Raw genomic sequence first — 15,125 nt, forward strand, 5'->3', positions numbered from 1 at the left:
CACACAGGGCAGTCTCCAAAGGAACGCCCACGCTTCCGTCTGTCATTCCCAGTACAGCAAATGATTTCAGTTATAAAAAAATTATTGATCGGAGAAAAAATGTAAGATAAAACTTCATTGTTGGGGTTCACATACCGGAAAAGACAATTTATGATAAGGGAAATTCATCAGAAAATAACGTTGCATTTTATAGATTTTTGACGTTGTATTTACTTTCTTTTATTATTTCAGTATTGGGGTAAAAAACGTAAGGATACAATAGTACAGGTAATATAATGAGTCAAATGGAATCATATTGAACTATTATTGCCACAGGGCCACGGTTGAAATATCACGGTAACCGGCTTGAAATAGTATGAGTAGTTCGTTGACTACTGCTCATAAGATTGCTCTTATGAGTAGTAGTCAGTTGATCCATGGATGATCAATTGACTACTACTCATAAGAGCAAACATTCTGTGGATCTATAAGTACGGATAAAACCGAATTTCGGTAAAAAATAGTTGGCAAGTTGGTAACTATAACATTATTGCTAAATATTTGAGGCAACATATTATTGTTCTCAACATGAGCAACAGTGTACGTAAATTGTTACTGATCTATAGGAATTATTTTCAGAGTAGGTACTTAAAAGATCGCCCAAGATGGCTGCGCAGTACTAAAAGTAGAGGCTTGCGTCATAACCCCAACTTCTATATTATTATGGGAAATAGAAAAAGCTAGATAATGAAGTACTCGTGAGTAGTGTTTCTTAAGATAACATACTTCTCCTTCTGTAGCATTTTTATTTTACATTTATAACCTATGTATTGAAATAAAATTCCCAATGGACATAAACAGCATGAAAATAAACGCTATAGTCAGCCAATCAGACCCATCACGTTATATCGTGTATTTCATTTCATTCTCGGTCGCATGCTCAGTTGCCAAAATTCGCTTTTGTTTATGCTTACGCTGTGGATCGTCTGCCAGTGAAGAAAAAAGGAAGCTATAGCTAACGAAATATTTCGAGGAATGGAGAATTTCGTGGAAGCCCTAAGCTAGTCACACATCAAGGAGTAATTTCATTAAAATACGCATTAGTTCGCGTTCTGATGCAGCAGTGGCGACAGCAGTCACTCGTCAAAGAATTTTTTAAAGGGCAATAAGAAAAAAGAGGGTTTTTATTGCTTTCATGGATTTGTGGTTGGCTATTCATTTTCAAAGAAAAATGAGTGAACTGTCCGAAACTCTTCGGAGTAAAAGAGACGCGTCTTTTTAGACTTTTAAAACAGACCTACGTCTGGAAAAGTGGTTAAAAGATAACATGTTAGAATGAGTAACTGCTAATGATAGAATCCATAAGGAAATTCCGAGTGGACTTTATAATGATGACTTGATAAGGAAATAAACGATTAAGTATTGCAATAAGTGTGCTGAGAAGATTTATAGATAACCAGCATTCGAACTGATGACAATTTGTTCTGATGACGAGAAATGCGACTATACCGATTGCCATTTTTTTCTGGGTAATTAGACTGGAGAATGTCGCTTGGTATTTTCGAATTTCACACTCCGACAAGAAATTCGTAAGATAGTATTGGAATTTTTTTTAGCTCTTAATAAGTGATTTTTCATTCGTAAGATAGTATTGGAATTATTTTTTTAGCTCTTAATAAGTGATTTTTCATGATTCACCGATTGAATTTGACATTGAATATTAAGGAAAGGTTTAATGTCAGGATAGATCCTTTAAGCATCCATCGCGTATCATTTTATCCTTCAGGGCGTCTTCTGAAACCTATAATTTTAAGAATTCGACCTCCATTGAGAAGCAGACTTACCTTTACTTTATTACATATTCCCTTTGGGAACAAGGGCACTTTGCGTAATGTTATCAACCAATGCTATAATTCGTGGGATAATTTGTTTTTATGGGCTATGAACTGTCTAGTATCGAGCAATTCTCTGTGTAGATCCTTAAACTGGGACCTCCAGTTGGTAGGTCTACGGTTTCTCCACTTACTCACAACCCTGCTATATATCTAACCAGCAGAAGTTATTATTGACAACAAATCTGTGATGGAAACGGTAAATGCGCGGAGTTATTTAAACAATTTTATTGATAAATTTTCCCTGAAAACTGAGGAAGAGCTTCCTGACATTGGCTAAGATTTGATTTAGTAGGCGGCTACATATGTTAAGAATCCTCCTACCTATCACCTCACCTCGTGGACTAATTACTCAATTCGTGTGTATAAAATTTTATCTTCTGTTTGCTGTCTTCTGCGTTGGAAAGGCAAACTGATTTAAAATCGGAAATGTATGTATTTAACGATTGGATCTGATTAACTTTATCACAATCATTATCATCGTCTAGATAAGCTTTCTCGTTTTCCTGCTTCATTACCACTGACATAAGGCGACGGATACCGAGCATGTTAATATTGGTTTGGTGAGAATACAGTAATGGGTGAACTGAAGAATTTATTTCGGGGAAGACGCTAGCATCTAAAGTATAATTTGTTGATTTTTCTTGGTCATATTTATTCTGTGTGACCTTAAATTATTCATCTGGATTCGTCATCGAATGCAACCGGTTCGCATCTATGTTTTATCGCGTTAATGTTTCGGTTCTTGAACAGGTCTCAAAGATTGTATTTTTTTTCTTTTATTCATTTGAAAAAAGTCTCTTCTTCTTTCCGCGTTGTGTATAGGTGGTCGCGAATGTCAGAATTTTACTCATTTTCTCAACATTTTTAGTGTTCCAACCTGAAGGTTAAGTTGGGTTGGCAAGGGGGGAACTCACCCATGACTCGACCATATGCGTGTGGAAACACATTCAGGGAAGGAGGGGGACTATCAACTGTCTAGTATCGAGCAATTCTAGGTCTGTATCCTGAAACTGGGAATTCGCTCCCCTCCGCACTCCGAAGATTTTTGTTGGGGATATCCGAAGTCTTCTCCAGGGAGTCCTACCTGAAAACCTTCGGTCAGAATCCTTACGCTGCACGCATTTTGTTACCCCGCTCTCGAACATTTACGTAGTTGATAAAATATTTTATTTGCATTTTTGGGTCTCGTGTAAGTGAGAGAAATGTTTTTCGTTCCCTGTAAAAATTGTGAAAATAGGTTTGGTTTCTTCCTAGAACGACCGATTGAGATATGGGGGTTACTTTCGGACCAAAGTGATGAGGAAGCTAAGTGGTAGCATTAAAAAAGCGGGTTTATGCATACTTGTATATTTAGTTTCTTAATTACGTAGTGGATCAAAGATGAGGAGGTAACCTATTTTACACGCTTTTTCTTGACTTGCTTCGTTTATTTGTCTGTTTCATCGATTTACACTTGTAATTAATTGTTCTTCTTCATTTCCGATTCTCGGATTGGCTTGAAATCATTCAGACTTGCTTGTTTCTGATGGCAATATAATATTCAACTATCAGGCGCTTGAAATTTTGTTCCACTGTGCCATAGCTGATAAACTAAATTTCCATATGGAAAATAGTTTTAAACTTTCTCGACATATGGCGTTACTTATAACACTTTTGGCGAAAATTTCTTCATTAGCTCTGGTTTAATCGATTTTATGAGTCACCACTAAAAGGTAGAAAATAAAAATATATAGTAAAAAGTATATAAGATCACGATTTTCTAAAACCGTATAATATGCATTTAAAATTTCAAAAATAAGCTTTTCATCACTCTGAGAATAAGGAGTGGATGCTGATTAGTATTAGATATTACTATTGCGTGTCAATCCATACCCGACTATCAGGATCTGCTACACCCTTTTGTAATAAACTTAATCAGCTCCCACGCTTTAATCTCCGGGTGATGGAAAGCTTATTTTGTTACTTTTTAATGGATTTTATATTGGTTTTTTAAAGGCATGTTTTTTTATAGTTTTATGTTTTCTGTGTTTCTTATATGCTTTCCTGTTTAAATTAGCACACATTGATATGATAGCATAGTTGAAATACTTCAGAGAAGTAATGGGAAGTTTCAAAATTATAATGCCACAAAAAGTTTTCCAGTATTAGAATGTTTTGCCGATATGGCATTCGACTTTTTCTATGGCTGAAGTCACGTTTACAAGAATGTGTCTGTCATCCAAAGGGATGACTCTTTCCGTTTTTCTGCTTTTTAAACGCTTTTATTTCCCTTTAACTTGGTACTTGTGAGAGTATTTGCTAAAGTTTCGGTTTGTGGATTTGATAAATTTGAGATTTCAAAATTTTAAAGCTGCTGACAAGGTTAGTCATTGTAGTTACGTTATGTTTCTATCTCAATGTATCAGTTGGTAGAACCGTCGCAGCTCCTTTCCTTCCATTAAAGCTTTTCCACTACAGGTGCATCCCAGTTGTGTAGGGTATTTCAATGCTATAGAGTTTGGATTCGATATTTAAAGTAATTATTTGAAATCATACTAAGTGCTTTTATTGCTTAATTAAATGCAAATATTATTCGTGTTTGCGTTTTAAATGTCGTTTTGTCATCTTGCGTAGTTTCTCTCAATTGATATTTCGGTAGTGGTGGTTCAACTTCTGCTCTATGTTAAAAATGAACGCGGAGCAGTAAATAGATACCGAGGACTAATTCATTGTCGTATCGTTACCAACTTGGACGTACTACACGCGTGCCGTGAGCTTGATGAAGTTGTTCGCGCGTGCGGCACGAGGCTGAAATTGCCGAGAGAGGAATGCGGAGCGAGAAACATTTTCGTCGAAATCGCAAGAATGGTGATCCAGAATGGTGCGCCACCGTGTCGGGGGATGAAAATTAACCCGAGCGCAACAATGAGCGAAGAGAAAACAGCAGAAAATATACACGCTCCATAAAATTCTTAGGTGTCCCTAATCTGCTCTCAATCTTTCATCTCTCTCCGCACGCAACGAAAATCGACGAACCGTAGGCTAGATAGTAGGAAGGATGGAAAAGAGATGTTTCGTAATGATTCGTATTATGTAAAAGGGTTCGTTGACACAAATCATAGCCAAGTTTTTCGTAAAGAAAGACTAAATTAGTATTGGAATGAAGATCCGTAGATGGCGTAGCGAGAGGGGGGGGGATCCGGATCCCCCCACGAAGTATTTTAACACAATTTCTTTGCTTCATAAAAGAAAATAAAATATTGAAATATCATGAATTAAAAGATTTATTTGTAAAATGATGTTTTTTCGATTGTGAAAAGTTTTAAAATTAGTTTAAAACCCTCTATTTGGTACCCAGTTTTTAAAAAATGTCCACCCTTGGTTTTGGACTCCCCCTCAACCCCCGCAAACAAAATTCCTAGCTTCGCCACTGATGGAGATGATTGAAACGTTGCGTATGAGTGGGTGAGAAGCCAAGGGGTGAAAGTGATTTGTTTTTCTAAACAGAGTAAGGCACAGAAATTGATGAAAGAAGTACACAAAAACGTGGTAGCTAAGGGATACGAGTGAGTCTATGCTCTGTGCTGATATCGAGTGGGAAATAAAATGAACTAACAAATTCACTTGTAACTCTTGGCTTCTCACTCCCTCATATATTTTTCTTCTGACATCATATTTATCTTTTCAGTGGCAATGAAGTTGAAAGTGAATGAACTCCACCTGATGTACAAAGCATACACCTTCCAAATTAACTTTTTCGTGGTTTTCCGTATGTTGCGCAATGTAAAATATGGAAAATTTGGAATGGAAAAAGGTGGAATTTATTTGATACATGATAAATAATTATTTCCCACAAAAAAATGATGATGTGCTTAAAAATTCATTGTTTTCAAGAATTAGATTCCCGCAGTACCGAGAGTTGACCTTTCTAACTGTATGGATTGGTGACATTTTTCGATGATTATGATATTATATAATTCATTTATTTTTCGCTATAAAAACGTAATAAGCGATTAATTTGAGCGTGCGATAATTAATGTACCTTACTGAGACGGTTCGCAGGATATGTCGAAACTTACAGACGTAAATCGTTGGCTAAATGTGCTTTTCATCGTCGAATGGCGATGACATTTTCCCGTTTATCTGTTTATGCATGAATGAATCCTGGAAAAATTTAACTGAATGCGGCAATTAAAATTTTCCTCATATATTGAGAAAAGCTGTGTCATAACAGTACCATACCGTGTTTGATGGTTATTTATTTTAGAATTTTAGTTCTTATGGTTTAAGTCACTTTTTTATCTAAAATTTTACGTGAAACCATTTCAATGCGGTAATTTCCACCATGTTGTATTAGGGTTATCATCATGTTGAAGTGTATTTTCCGCACCACCATGCCTTCTAGGTACTCAGGCGTTTTCCCGTAGGTGGAATACCTTAATTCACAAACAATAAGAAATGATGAGTATAGCGTTTGGGTCGAACAAAAACTTAATTTAATAAATTGCCCAAAATATTAGCTTAATGTTTTGATACCGGTGTGCTGATAACATGTAAAAGTAAGTTTGAAGTGCTTCATTCGTGTCTTTGCATAAAAATTTGTTTTATATTACAATAATGTTTGGTATATTTTTTCGTTTAAATTTCACCCTAAATGATGTTTCTATTCGCTCCTTAGAGAAAATATCATGCTCCTCCGTGATTAATCGGCAAATCGTATTCGTTCCAATTTTGAATTAGTGATTTGTCAGTTTCATCAGATACGTTAGTATTAGTCAGAGGCAGTTTTTTTTACGATTAAACTTGAAATCTCTGAGTGCTACCAAATACATATCAGGTTTTCAATGATGATAGATAGTGTGAAGTTAACCTTTTTTTCAATTCTATAATCTAAATAGTGTACCAGCTTGGAGGAAGTCTGATTTACTGTCATGATCAAACGTTCAACATTGCCGGCAATTCGCCTCGAGGAGTACACCTGTTTTCTTAAATGCTAATTTAATGTCGGGTAATTGAACTGAATGGGACCATTGAATGAATGCCTTTCACTTGATGGCAGTTTCAATTGTCCGTGCCGAAACCGTTGATCGGGACTGAAGGCAGCTAAGCATTACGGTGAATTTTTCATACCGCTTGTCCGTCGTGCTAGTGAGCTTTGAGGTGCTATGAAGTGAGTGGAATAGAAAGGTGAATGTTACACGCTCATTGTCTCGGTATTTGAAAAGGAAAGTTTGAATGTGCATGGAGTAATTACCGCCTTTGTATTCAGAGCCATTAAAATATTCCCCATGGCTGTTTTTACTACTAACCGCATTTTCTAGGAGCTGTCCTCGAAATATTGTCATTATCGGGAGCAATAAAATCCAGTGTATTTGTATATTGAATGAAAAAATGTCGTTTGACTCCTAAACAGCGTTTGTCAATGCTGCCTGATAGTTTTTCGCCATGCACTATTAGATATGCCTTTCAGATTTATAATTTTTACTTTACTCACCATATTATATCCTTCCAATTGCCTTCTTAATTATCTTCAGACTGTCAGCGCTGTAGGATATTGGTGTTCATAAACAAGAAAGGAATCTCTTAATTCGTAAGAATTATCTTCCAATTGCCTTCTTAATTATCTTCAGACTGTCAGCGCTATAGGATATTGGTGTTCATAAACAAGAAAGGAATCTCTTAATTCGTAAGAATTATCTTTAATATCGTGCTTCGGGAATGGCAAGTCAATAAAACGCCCGAAGTCAATAAATTCCCTGCATTGGAGGGCTTTCGTGGTAGTCTCTAGCTTTTTTACTTTAAAAATGGAGAATGGAAAAGTAATTAGGTAGGTATTCTAAAAATGCTTGGATGGTTAAATTGAGGCAATATTTATATAAATTTGATGTGATGAGATTGAGGATGGTTTTTTTACAGTAGTGTTAAAAATAACTACTCAGCTCTATAGAATGGACCAGTATACATATTCAATTATCGAGAACATGCATTTCAGTTTTCTTTTAACATTTTCCAGTTTCACATCCCGTATAAAAGGGCAAGCGTATTTAGACATATATTAATGGGTGTCCTGAAGATTCAATCAATTATTTTTCATTGTAATGCAGAATGATTACGAAACAACGTGATAAAATATAGGAGATTCCCTCTTAGGTGCTTGATTTCGTAAAAAAAAAATCCCCAAGTCCCTGCATTAATGCTGTTTTGTTTCCCAGGCGCAAGCCAGCTAAACAGTGATTGAGAAATTTTGGGAGAGTGGACGTCTCCTCACTTGACGTAAATCTGTGCCTTTTCTCAAGAAACATGTGGCTTACTCGAAGTTTCTTTCCCATGGAAGCCCGCGGGCGAGAGCAATCGGCCAATTTTCTACTTCAATTATGCGTCTCCCGTAATGAGTTGCCTCGTTTTCTTGCTCCCTCTAATGGTGTAATACGAAAAGGTCTTTGGTAACTTTCCCTGTTGTATAGTTACCTATCAACGTAAATTATTCTCTTGAGCGTTTTTGCGCACGCTAGTTATCTTAATACTCTAGATATCTTCAAGTTCGTAGCCAACTTCTTCTTATCATTTTCGTTTTTTATGATTATTTAGAATAGCTGCGAATGTCTCTTGGGCTTTCCACCGAGTTATACACTCCATTTCTGTTGACGTTACGATGAAATACGTTTTCTTCGTCCTTAGGGCTGGTTGATTACTGATAGAAAATTTTTAAGCCATGAGGTCGATTAAAAAGTATTTCATAGAAAGGTCGACATAAATGGAGTGCCTAACCCGGTGGGAAGCCTGAGAGGCATTCACAGCCACCATTCGCCGGGAAAGAATCAAATCCTTATATTATTTAGAATCATTAAAATTAGGCAGCGTCGTAATCTTAACTTTTGAAGGTGCGCTTATATGAAAGTCTGTTAAAAAATGATAAAGTGTTTCGGGATTGTTACTGGTGTATGCAACATAAACTGACTGCTGCGTGAATGCAAAGCCAAGAGAACTCACTCGTTCTCCTGAATATATAATGTAAATACTTGATTTTTATTCTTACTTTAATCAACATGAAGTATGGTTTTCTTTCCGCAAAATTTTCAGTTCCAATCTGATAAGAGGAAAATTCTGCCTTTGCAACTAATTTAAATACCATTTTCACAGATTTCACTTTTTTCGATTTCGGAGCGCGCAATTACGCTGGTTAGAGCTGCATGAATCCCTCATTATGGCGCGCAATTGCGCGAATGCATGAACGAAATTAGAACGGGCTATTCTACCATCTCACATTCATGCATTCTCGCTGGCGTTTTATCAATTCACCGCTTTACGCTACGCACTTTTGATTGCGCCTTCGTACACTCGTCAGACTGAAACTACGTTTCAAGGACGTATCCAGGATCAAAACTAGGGGGGGGGGGCAAAGGGGCGCAGCCAGGAATTAAGGCTGGGGAAGGGGGGGGGGGGGGTTTAGGTGCAACTAATGCCGGGGTGTGTGGTAGTATGGAATACCCTCCAGGATAAGCGGTAGGTGCGAGATTATTAAATTGCGGAATTTTAAGATAAACGGTTCAAAATGGTGAGTTTTACGGCTTTCTGAGGGATATTTTATTAATCCTTACACTATTCTATTAGTAATATCAATCTAATTAAGTAAAATGGATTAAAATTAAATATTTCTCTGAGCTCAGGGGGGGGGGGTTAACCCCCAAACCCCCCCTCGCTGCGACACTGGGGGGTCAAGCCATGGTTGCTTAAGTTGTAACATTTAAGCATGGAAAAGGTGAACGAAACCTACATTTGAAGAAAACTATAACAGCGCTTTATTGGTTTTTAAAATAAAAAAAAATATTTTAGCTACTTGTTTTGTACTAGTATAATTTTTCTTGGGTTTAAAGAAAATTTGTTGAAAAATTTCGTTTCAATCCAGTCCTAATTTTCCTTAAAGACTTCTGCAAGTTCATGATGATAAAAAATTTTCCCATCTCACGTCAATGCATTCTCGCATGTGTTCTAGAAAATTCACCACTTTACACGACGCAATTTTGATTGCGCCTTCGCACGTACGTCAGATTGCGCAATAACGTGCCCCGTGTAAAATGGCTTGTAAGGCCGTTTTACACGGGACACGTAGTTGCAGTCTGACGTGTGCACGAAGGCGCAGTGAAAATTGCGTCGTATAAAGCGGTGAATTGCTAGAACACATGCGAGAATGCGTGGATGCGAGACGGAAAAATAGCCCCTGTTCTAATTTCGTTCATGCATTCGCGCAATTCCACGCCATTTTAGAAATTAATGTAGCTCTAACCTCCGCAATTCCGTGCCCCGTGTAAAACGGCCTTTAGAAAATGGAAAATTCTGACAACGGTCTAATCTCTCTATCCTGAAAATTTCATGATGATAGAAAGTGAAAAATGAAATACGACTTGTCTGGAGGGAGTCTTGCATCCTCACGTCATCATCCGTGTAATTTCGTTCATTTTCTTTGTCTCTCTTGCACAGGCGCCTGGTACCGCCTAGGCTGCAGATGGAGTACAACCTCCTGGCACCCTACACTTCGAGTAGGGTGCGGACGGTTCGACTCGTGAGAAGCGTGGGGACTCCAGTGACCAGCAGCGCCGTCTTCGGCTTCTCCATCCGCGGCGGAAGGGAGCACGGCACCGGGTTCTTCGTCTCCGAAGTCGGCAGTGATGCACGCAGCGCCGGCCTCCGCGTGAGTGAACTCCTCTGAAACGCCCAAATCATCGTCACTAGTCAACAATCTACGATACAAAATTGAAAAAGTAGTACGATTACGTGCCTTGATTTTATTTTTGTTATAATTTTCAGGTACAGGTAACACTATATTAATTTTTTCAAAATGACGTATATAATCTAGCAGTATTCAATGTTTACGATGCTTGGAAAGAAATTCAATGAGCGATACTGTAAAATTGAATATTTTTAATGCGATGTTTATAAAATGTAGCGCAGAGGGCCTATTTTCGTGGCCGTCAGTGGTTAAAGAACAAATAAAAGACTATTTTTTATGAAAATAAAGTAATACCTCACATCTAGCACCAACTTTTATAAACGAATATGGAGTTTCAGCACCTAGTGCCATTATCAAGGTAGCATTTTTTTAACCGGCATAACTCCTCAAAGCATTTATATCCAGGCACAAGGAGAGGGATAATTGCTCTAGGAAATGGATAAACAGGAGGATTAAATAAGAAAAGGGCCGTAGATGATGAATGTTGGGCAGTTTGGTGGGGGGACTACGGAACGGAAGGAAGAACAAGATTAATAAAAGGTTAATGTCGTGCAAAACGTCATTGCAAAACTTATCCGAGCTCTGAGAAATGTTGTTTTGGTCTGAAATCTAACTTAGCCCTTTTGTAGATCAACCCTTTTTGAAAATATTAATCAATGATGGAACTACGCAGAAACCATAGTCGATTGTTATTATTAAAGGTATTCAACCCATTAAGTTAGTTTTACATGAAGGATTTTGCAATCACCCCAATTGAACTCCCCATCCAAACTGGATTTCCCCGTTCAATTCACAACAAGGCTTTCTCCCTTTAATTCTCTTTATAAATCCTAATCTTTCCATCCTCCTCCGTGCTTAGTACTCGCTCCATCCAAACCCTCTGCCCCCTGTGCATCTCATATAATAGCTGCTTCTATCGCCCACCATTTCTGGCACTTCGTCGTTCCTTCCCCTTTCCGTTCACTTTCTCAGCTCAGACATCTCGCACGCCTCCAGTCTTTTCTCGTTCTCATTACTTAAGTGTCCAATTTTCCGCTCCGCGTAGCATTGCACTCTAAATCAGGCTCTTCATGGTCGGTTCAAATTTGTTTGGAAAATTTATGTTTTTGTATTTTTGACATTACCAATTCCAATAATTTAAGTCTAATACGATTTTATATTTCAAAAACGTATCTGACACAACTTTTGAGATCGTAATTATGAACCATGCATACAAAACTCCGAGGAATATGTTTGTACCTTAGACCAGGGCTGGAATTACCCAAAGTTACGCTATAGGCACCTCTCCATTGAGCGCCCCTCCTCACTTGAGCCCCCCCCCCCTCTCCCCGATTTTTATGATAAAGCATAGCCACTCGCATGAGGTGACAGGAGGTGCCCCTTGGACTGCGACGCCCCTATGCCTATTTTGCCTTACGGTAAATCCGGCCCTGCCTTAGACGTATGCTGTTTCGTTGAAAACGGTTGGGCTCTTAAATAGATTAAATTAAGTGTTTTAAAAATAAATATATATAAAAAATTAATAAAATTAACTCGTTGTTTCCGCTATTAATGAAATGTTTTAAATCCTATATCCAAACTCCTGTTACATGTTATTAAAAAAACCTTTAGTTTTCAATCAATTTCTTACGTTTTAGCCTAAAAGCATGCCTATAAATTAAGATATTGGGAAACTTTGGCCTAAATAAACTCGTCAAGATAAAGAGATGAAACGACCTGTCTCTCCCGAGAAAAAATACAATCATCAGCATAATGAAGTATAAAACAAAAAGTTACCTGCATGGTACTCGTCAAATTACGCTCATGGATGTTAGCTTATGTTGCAAATTGTAGCTGGTGATTACGCGCTTCCCATTGTTACTCAAATCCTTTCTTCTAGCAGATGCAAACTCTTCATGCATCAATGTCCTACGAGAAAGGAGCGATAGGCCGTCGGTTGTATGTCAGGGGCGTCATTTAAGGAGGGCACGGAAGGACAATGGCCGATACTTCCTCACAGTGGTAGGCTTAATGCTTAGTGTCCCAGACTTCACTTAAATTATTATGGATACCTCATATTTTTGGATATGATCGTGGGAATCATTTATAGATGCATGTGTAGGTTTGCGATTTTTTCATCATATATTCGTAGTTTACAGATCGTAAATCATTCAAAATAAAGAAACCAAAAAAGTAAACGTTAAAAAGTTCATATCTGGAGGGACTGGTTACTGAATCTATCAAAAATATAATCTTTACTTTGGTCCAATTTTACGGCGAGGGTGATAATCGCCGTTAAATAACCACAGAATCAGCCGGGATTCGTTCCTGGATCTACCGATTGCTAGGTGACTCCGCTTGTTTCATGCTGTTTCACTTGTTCCATGCTGAGCTGGCTGAGCTTTGGTTTACTTCTTTTAGGCCGACGCATGGTTGGCGCATTTGGGAGATGTAAATCCTACGCTCTCAACGGAGATCGAGAACTAACTTATTCGTGCAACATTATAAATCTCCCTAAATGAGCGAGCCAACATAGGCTTTGAAATAATTCTTGAAGTTTGAAATTGCCCATTTTCCCACGTCGACTATATGAGCTTATTTCAGCTCCCGGCGATAAAAAGAGGAGCGCTCGCGCTTTGAAAAGTAGCGTGCGAAGAGACAAAATCTCCGAGAAATTGACTGCGCGCTCATCGTCGGAGCAGTTGCGGAGGGGTCGCATTCAGGGGAACTTAAGGAGATTTTGCCGGAGCGCCCTTAGCGCCCGCTACCCCAGAACGCGTCAAGTAATATCAATGTGCGCGAATTTTAAAAGTTTAGCTGAATATTAGAAAAGTTAACGTGTAAAGATTCGGAAAAAATATCGTATTTTTTCGTTTGAAATTTGGGAAATATTAATTTCGTGGAATGAAGAAGTGACTAGAATTAAAAAAGAAAATTGAATTTATCGCAGCGTTGGATTGATTAAAACTATTGAATTACAATGACGCCCTATCAAGATTGCTTACGGCAAAAAAGGAAAAACTAACTATAGGATGATTTTATAATTTTATTCCTTGTTTTCAGCCTATCAAGTTGCCGTAATCAACTTAATGTTTCAATTAGAAAAACGCTAGCGGTTTTATTGAATATCGCGGCAAATTCGGTTGAAACCGGTGTGAATATTTTCCAGTTATTTTCAATTGAACTTTTTTTAAAAAAATGCAACATTTTAGAACTTTTTGGGGGGTAAAAATGATTTCAGCTGCTTGCTGGTGTTTTTTTTCCGCTAAAAAGAGAATTTCAAATTTTTGAGTGCATTCAAAATGTTGAAAGTTCTTTTTCTGACGATTCGATTCAGAATTTTAGGTCTCTACTATTTATTATTTTTCTCGTCAACAAATTCTTTTGGTAACTCTTAGAATTTTTTACCGTATTCAATTTGACTTAAAATCAAGTACCGACAAAGACCCTTCATTATTAACCCAATCATTAGAAAAAAAAGTTGATGTTTATTTTTTGTGCAAGGTTTACAAGATTTGGTCAATTTTACGCATACGATGGAATGCTCATTTACAGATCGATCATTTTGTTGTTCTCCATAGTCTTTTGTAAAGAAATTTCAGACCATTCCATAATCAAAGACATATGTACATTTTGATGGTTTATCTTCTTTGCATGTGAAAATTGCAAGAAATGCTGGGGTATTGGTGGTCTTCTATACATTCCCCCTTATAGGCCATACTACCCTCCACTTGGGAAAATAGCCCACACCTAGGCATGATCGAATTTATATGAGAAACATTTGAAGCAATTCAATGTGGATAGACTATAGTTAGCACTACAATGCTTTCTTTTTCTTCACCCCCCAAATTTCCTATATTTATGTAATATGTGCTGTGTATTCAGTTTAAATAAATAGTAATGGGTTCTGAATGTCTTACGTATGAGTAAAACCTGTAGGTTGTCTCCAGAGTCATATTTACTTAGAGTATCATTATGTATTGTGTGCTACATAGTGTGGTATTAGATATGCAATGCAGAAAATGAATGAAACAATCTATTTTCAGGTGGGTGATCAAATTGTTAGAATCAATGGATACTCAGTAGAGCATGCCATTCATCAAGAAGTCTTGAAGCTAATTCAAGATAGCAACCATCTCAACCTCAAAGTGCGGAGTAAGTTTATTTAATCTATTATGAAGAGTCTTTATAATCACTAATTACTATAATATATCGTAGGTAGTAGATATAATGACTTTGTGAATGATACTTTTGCAAAAATGAGTTGAAAAATATGTTCCCTTATTTTTTCTAGGTGTTGGAATGATCCCAGTGAAAGAGTGAGTAGTACAATATAAAAACTTGACTAAAACATCTTTTTGCGTTTGAAGGTGATTTATCATTCCAATCCACACTTATTTTCTTTAACCAAACTAATGTTATGGAAGAAAAATTGCTTTAAAATTTTTTTAACATCTCCTAATTTTTCTTATGTAAATAGCGCACACTTTTGCATGAAGTTTTATTTATTTTATTATTTTAACTCATTGAATTTGCTTGTTATGAAGTAGTTTCTTTTTTAACTT

General features: G+C 37.2%; 1 protein-coding gene across 3 annotated transcripts in view; it reads left to right on the forward strand.

Annotated features, from left to right (window-relative positions):
* LOC124162171 overlaps positions 1 to 15,125 on the forward strand; it is a 163,266-nt gene that overhangs the window by 121,360 nt on the left and 26,781 nt on the right. For all 3 annotated transcript variants that reach the window (XM_046538596.1, XM_046538598.1, XM_046538597.1), the window contains 3 exons: positions 10,332 to 10,542; positions 14,607 to 14,715; positions 14,855 to 14,879. In XM_046538596.1, the coding sequence (XP_046394552.1) occupies positions 10,332 to 10,542; positions 14,607 to 14,715; positions 14,855 to 14,879 (345 nt within the window). The remainder of the gene's footprint in view (positions 1 to 10,331; positions 10,543 to 14,606; positions 14,716 to 14,854; positions 14,880 to 15,125) is intronic.

The sequence above is a fragment of the Ischnura elegans genome, chromosome 7 (assembly GCF_921293095.1).
Source record: "Ischnura elegans chromosome 7, ioIscEleg1.1, whole genome shotgun sequence".
Lineage (NCBI taxonomy): Eukaryota > Metazoa > Arthropoda > Insecta > Odonata > Coenagrionidae > Ischnura > Ischnura elegans.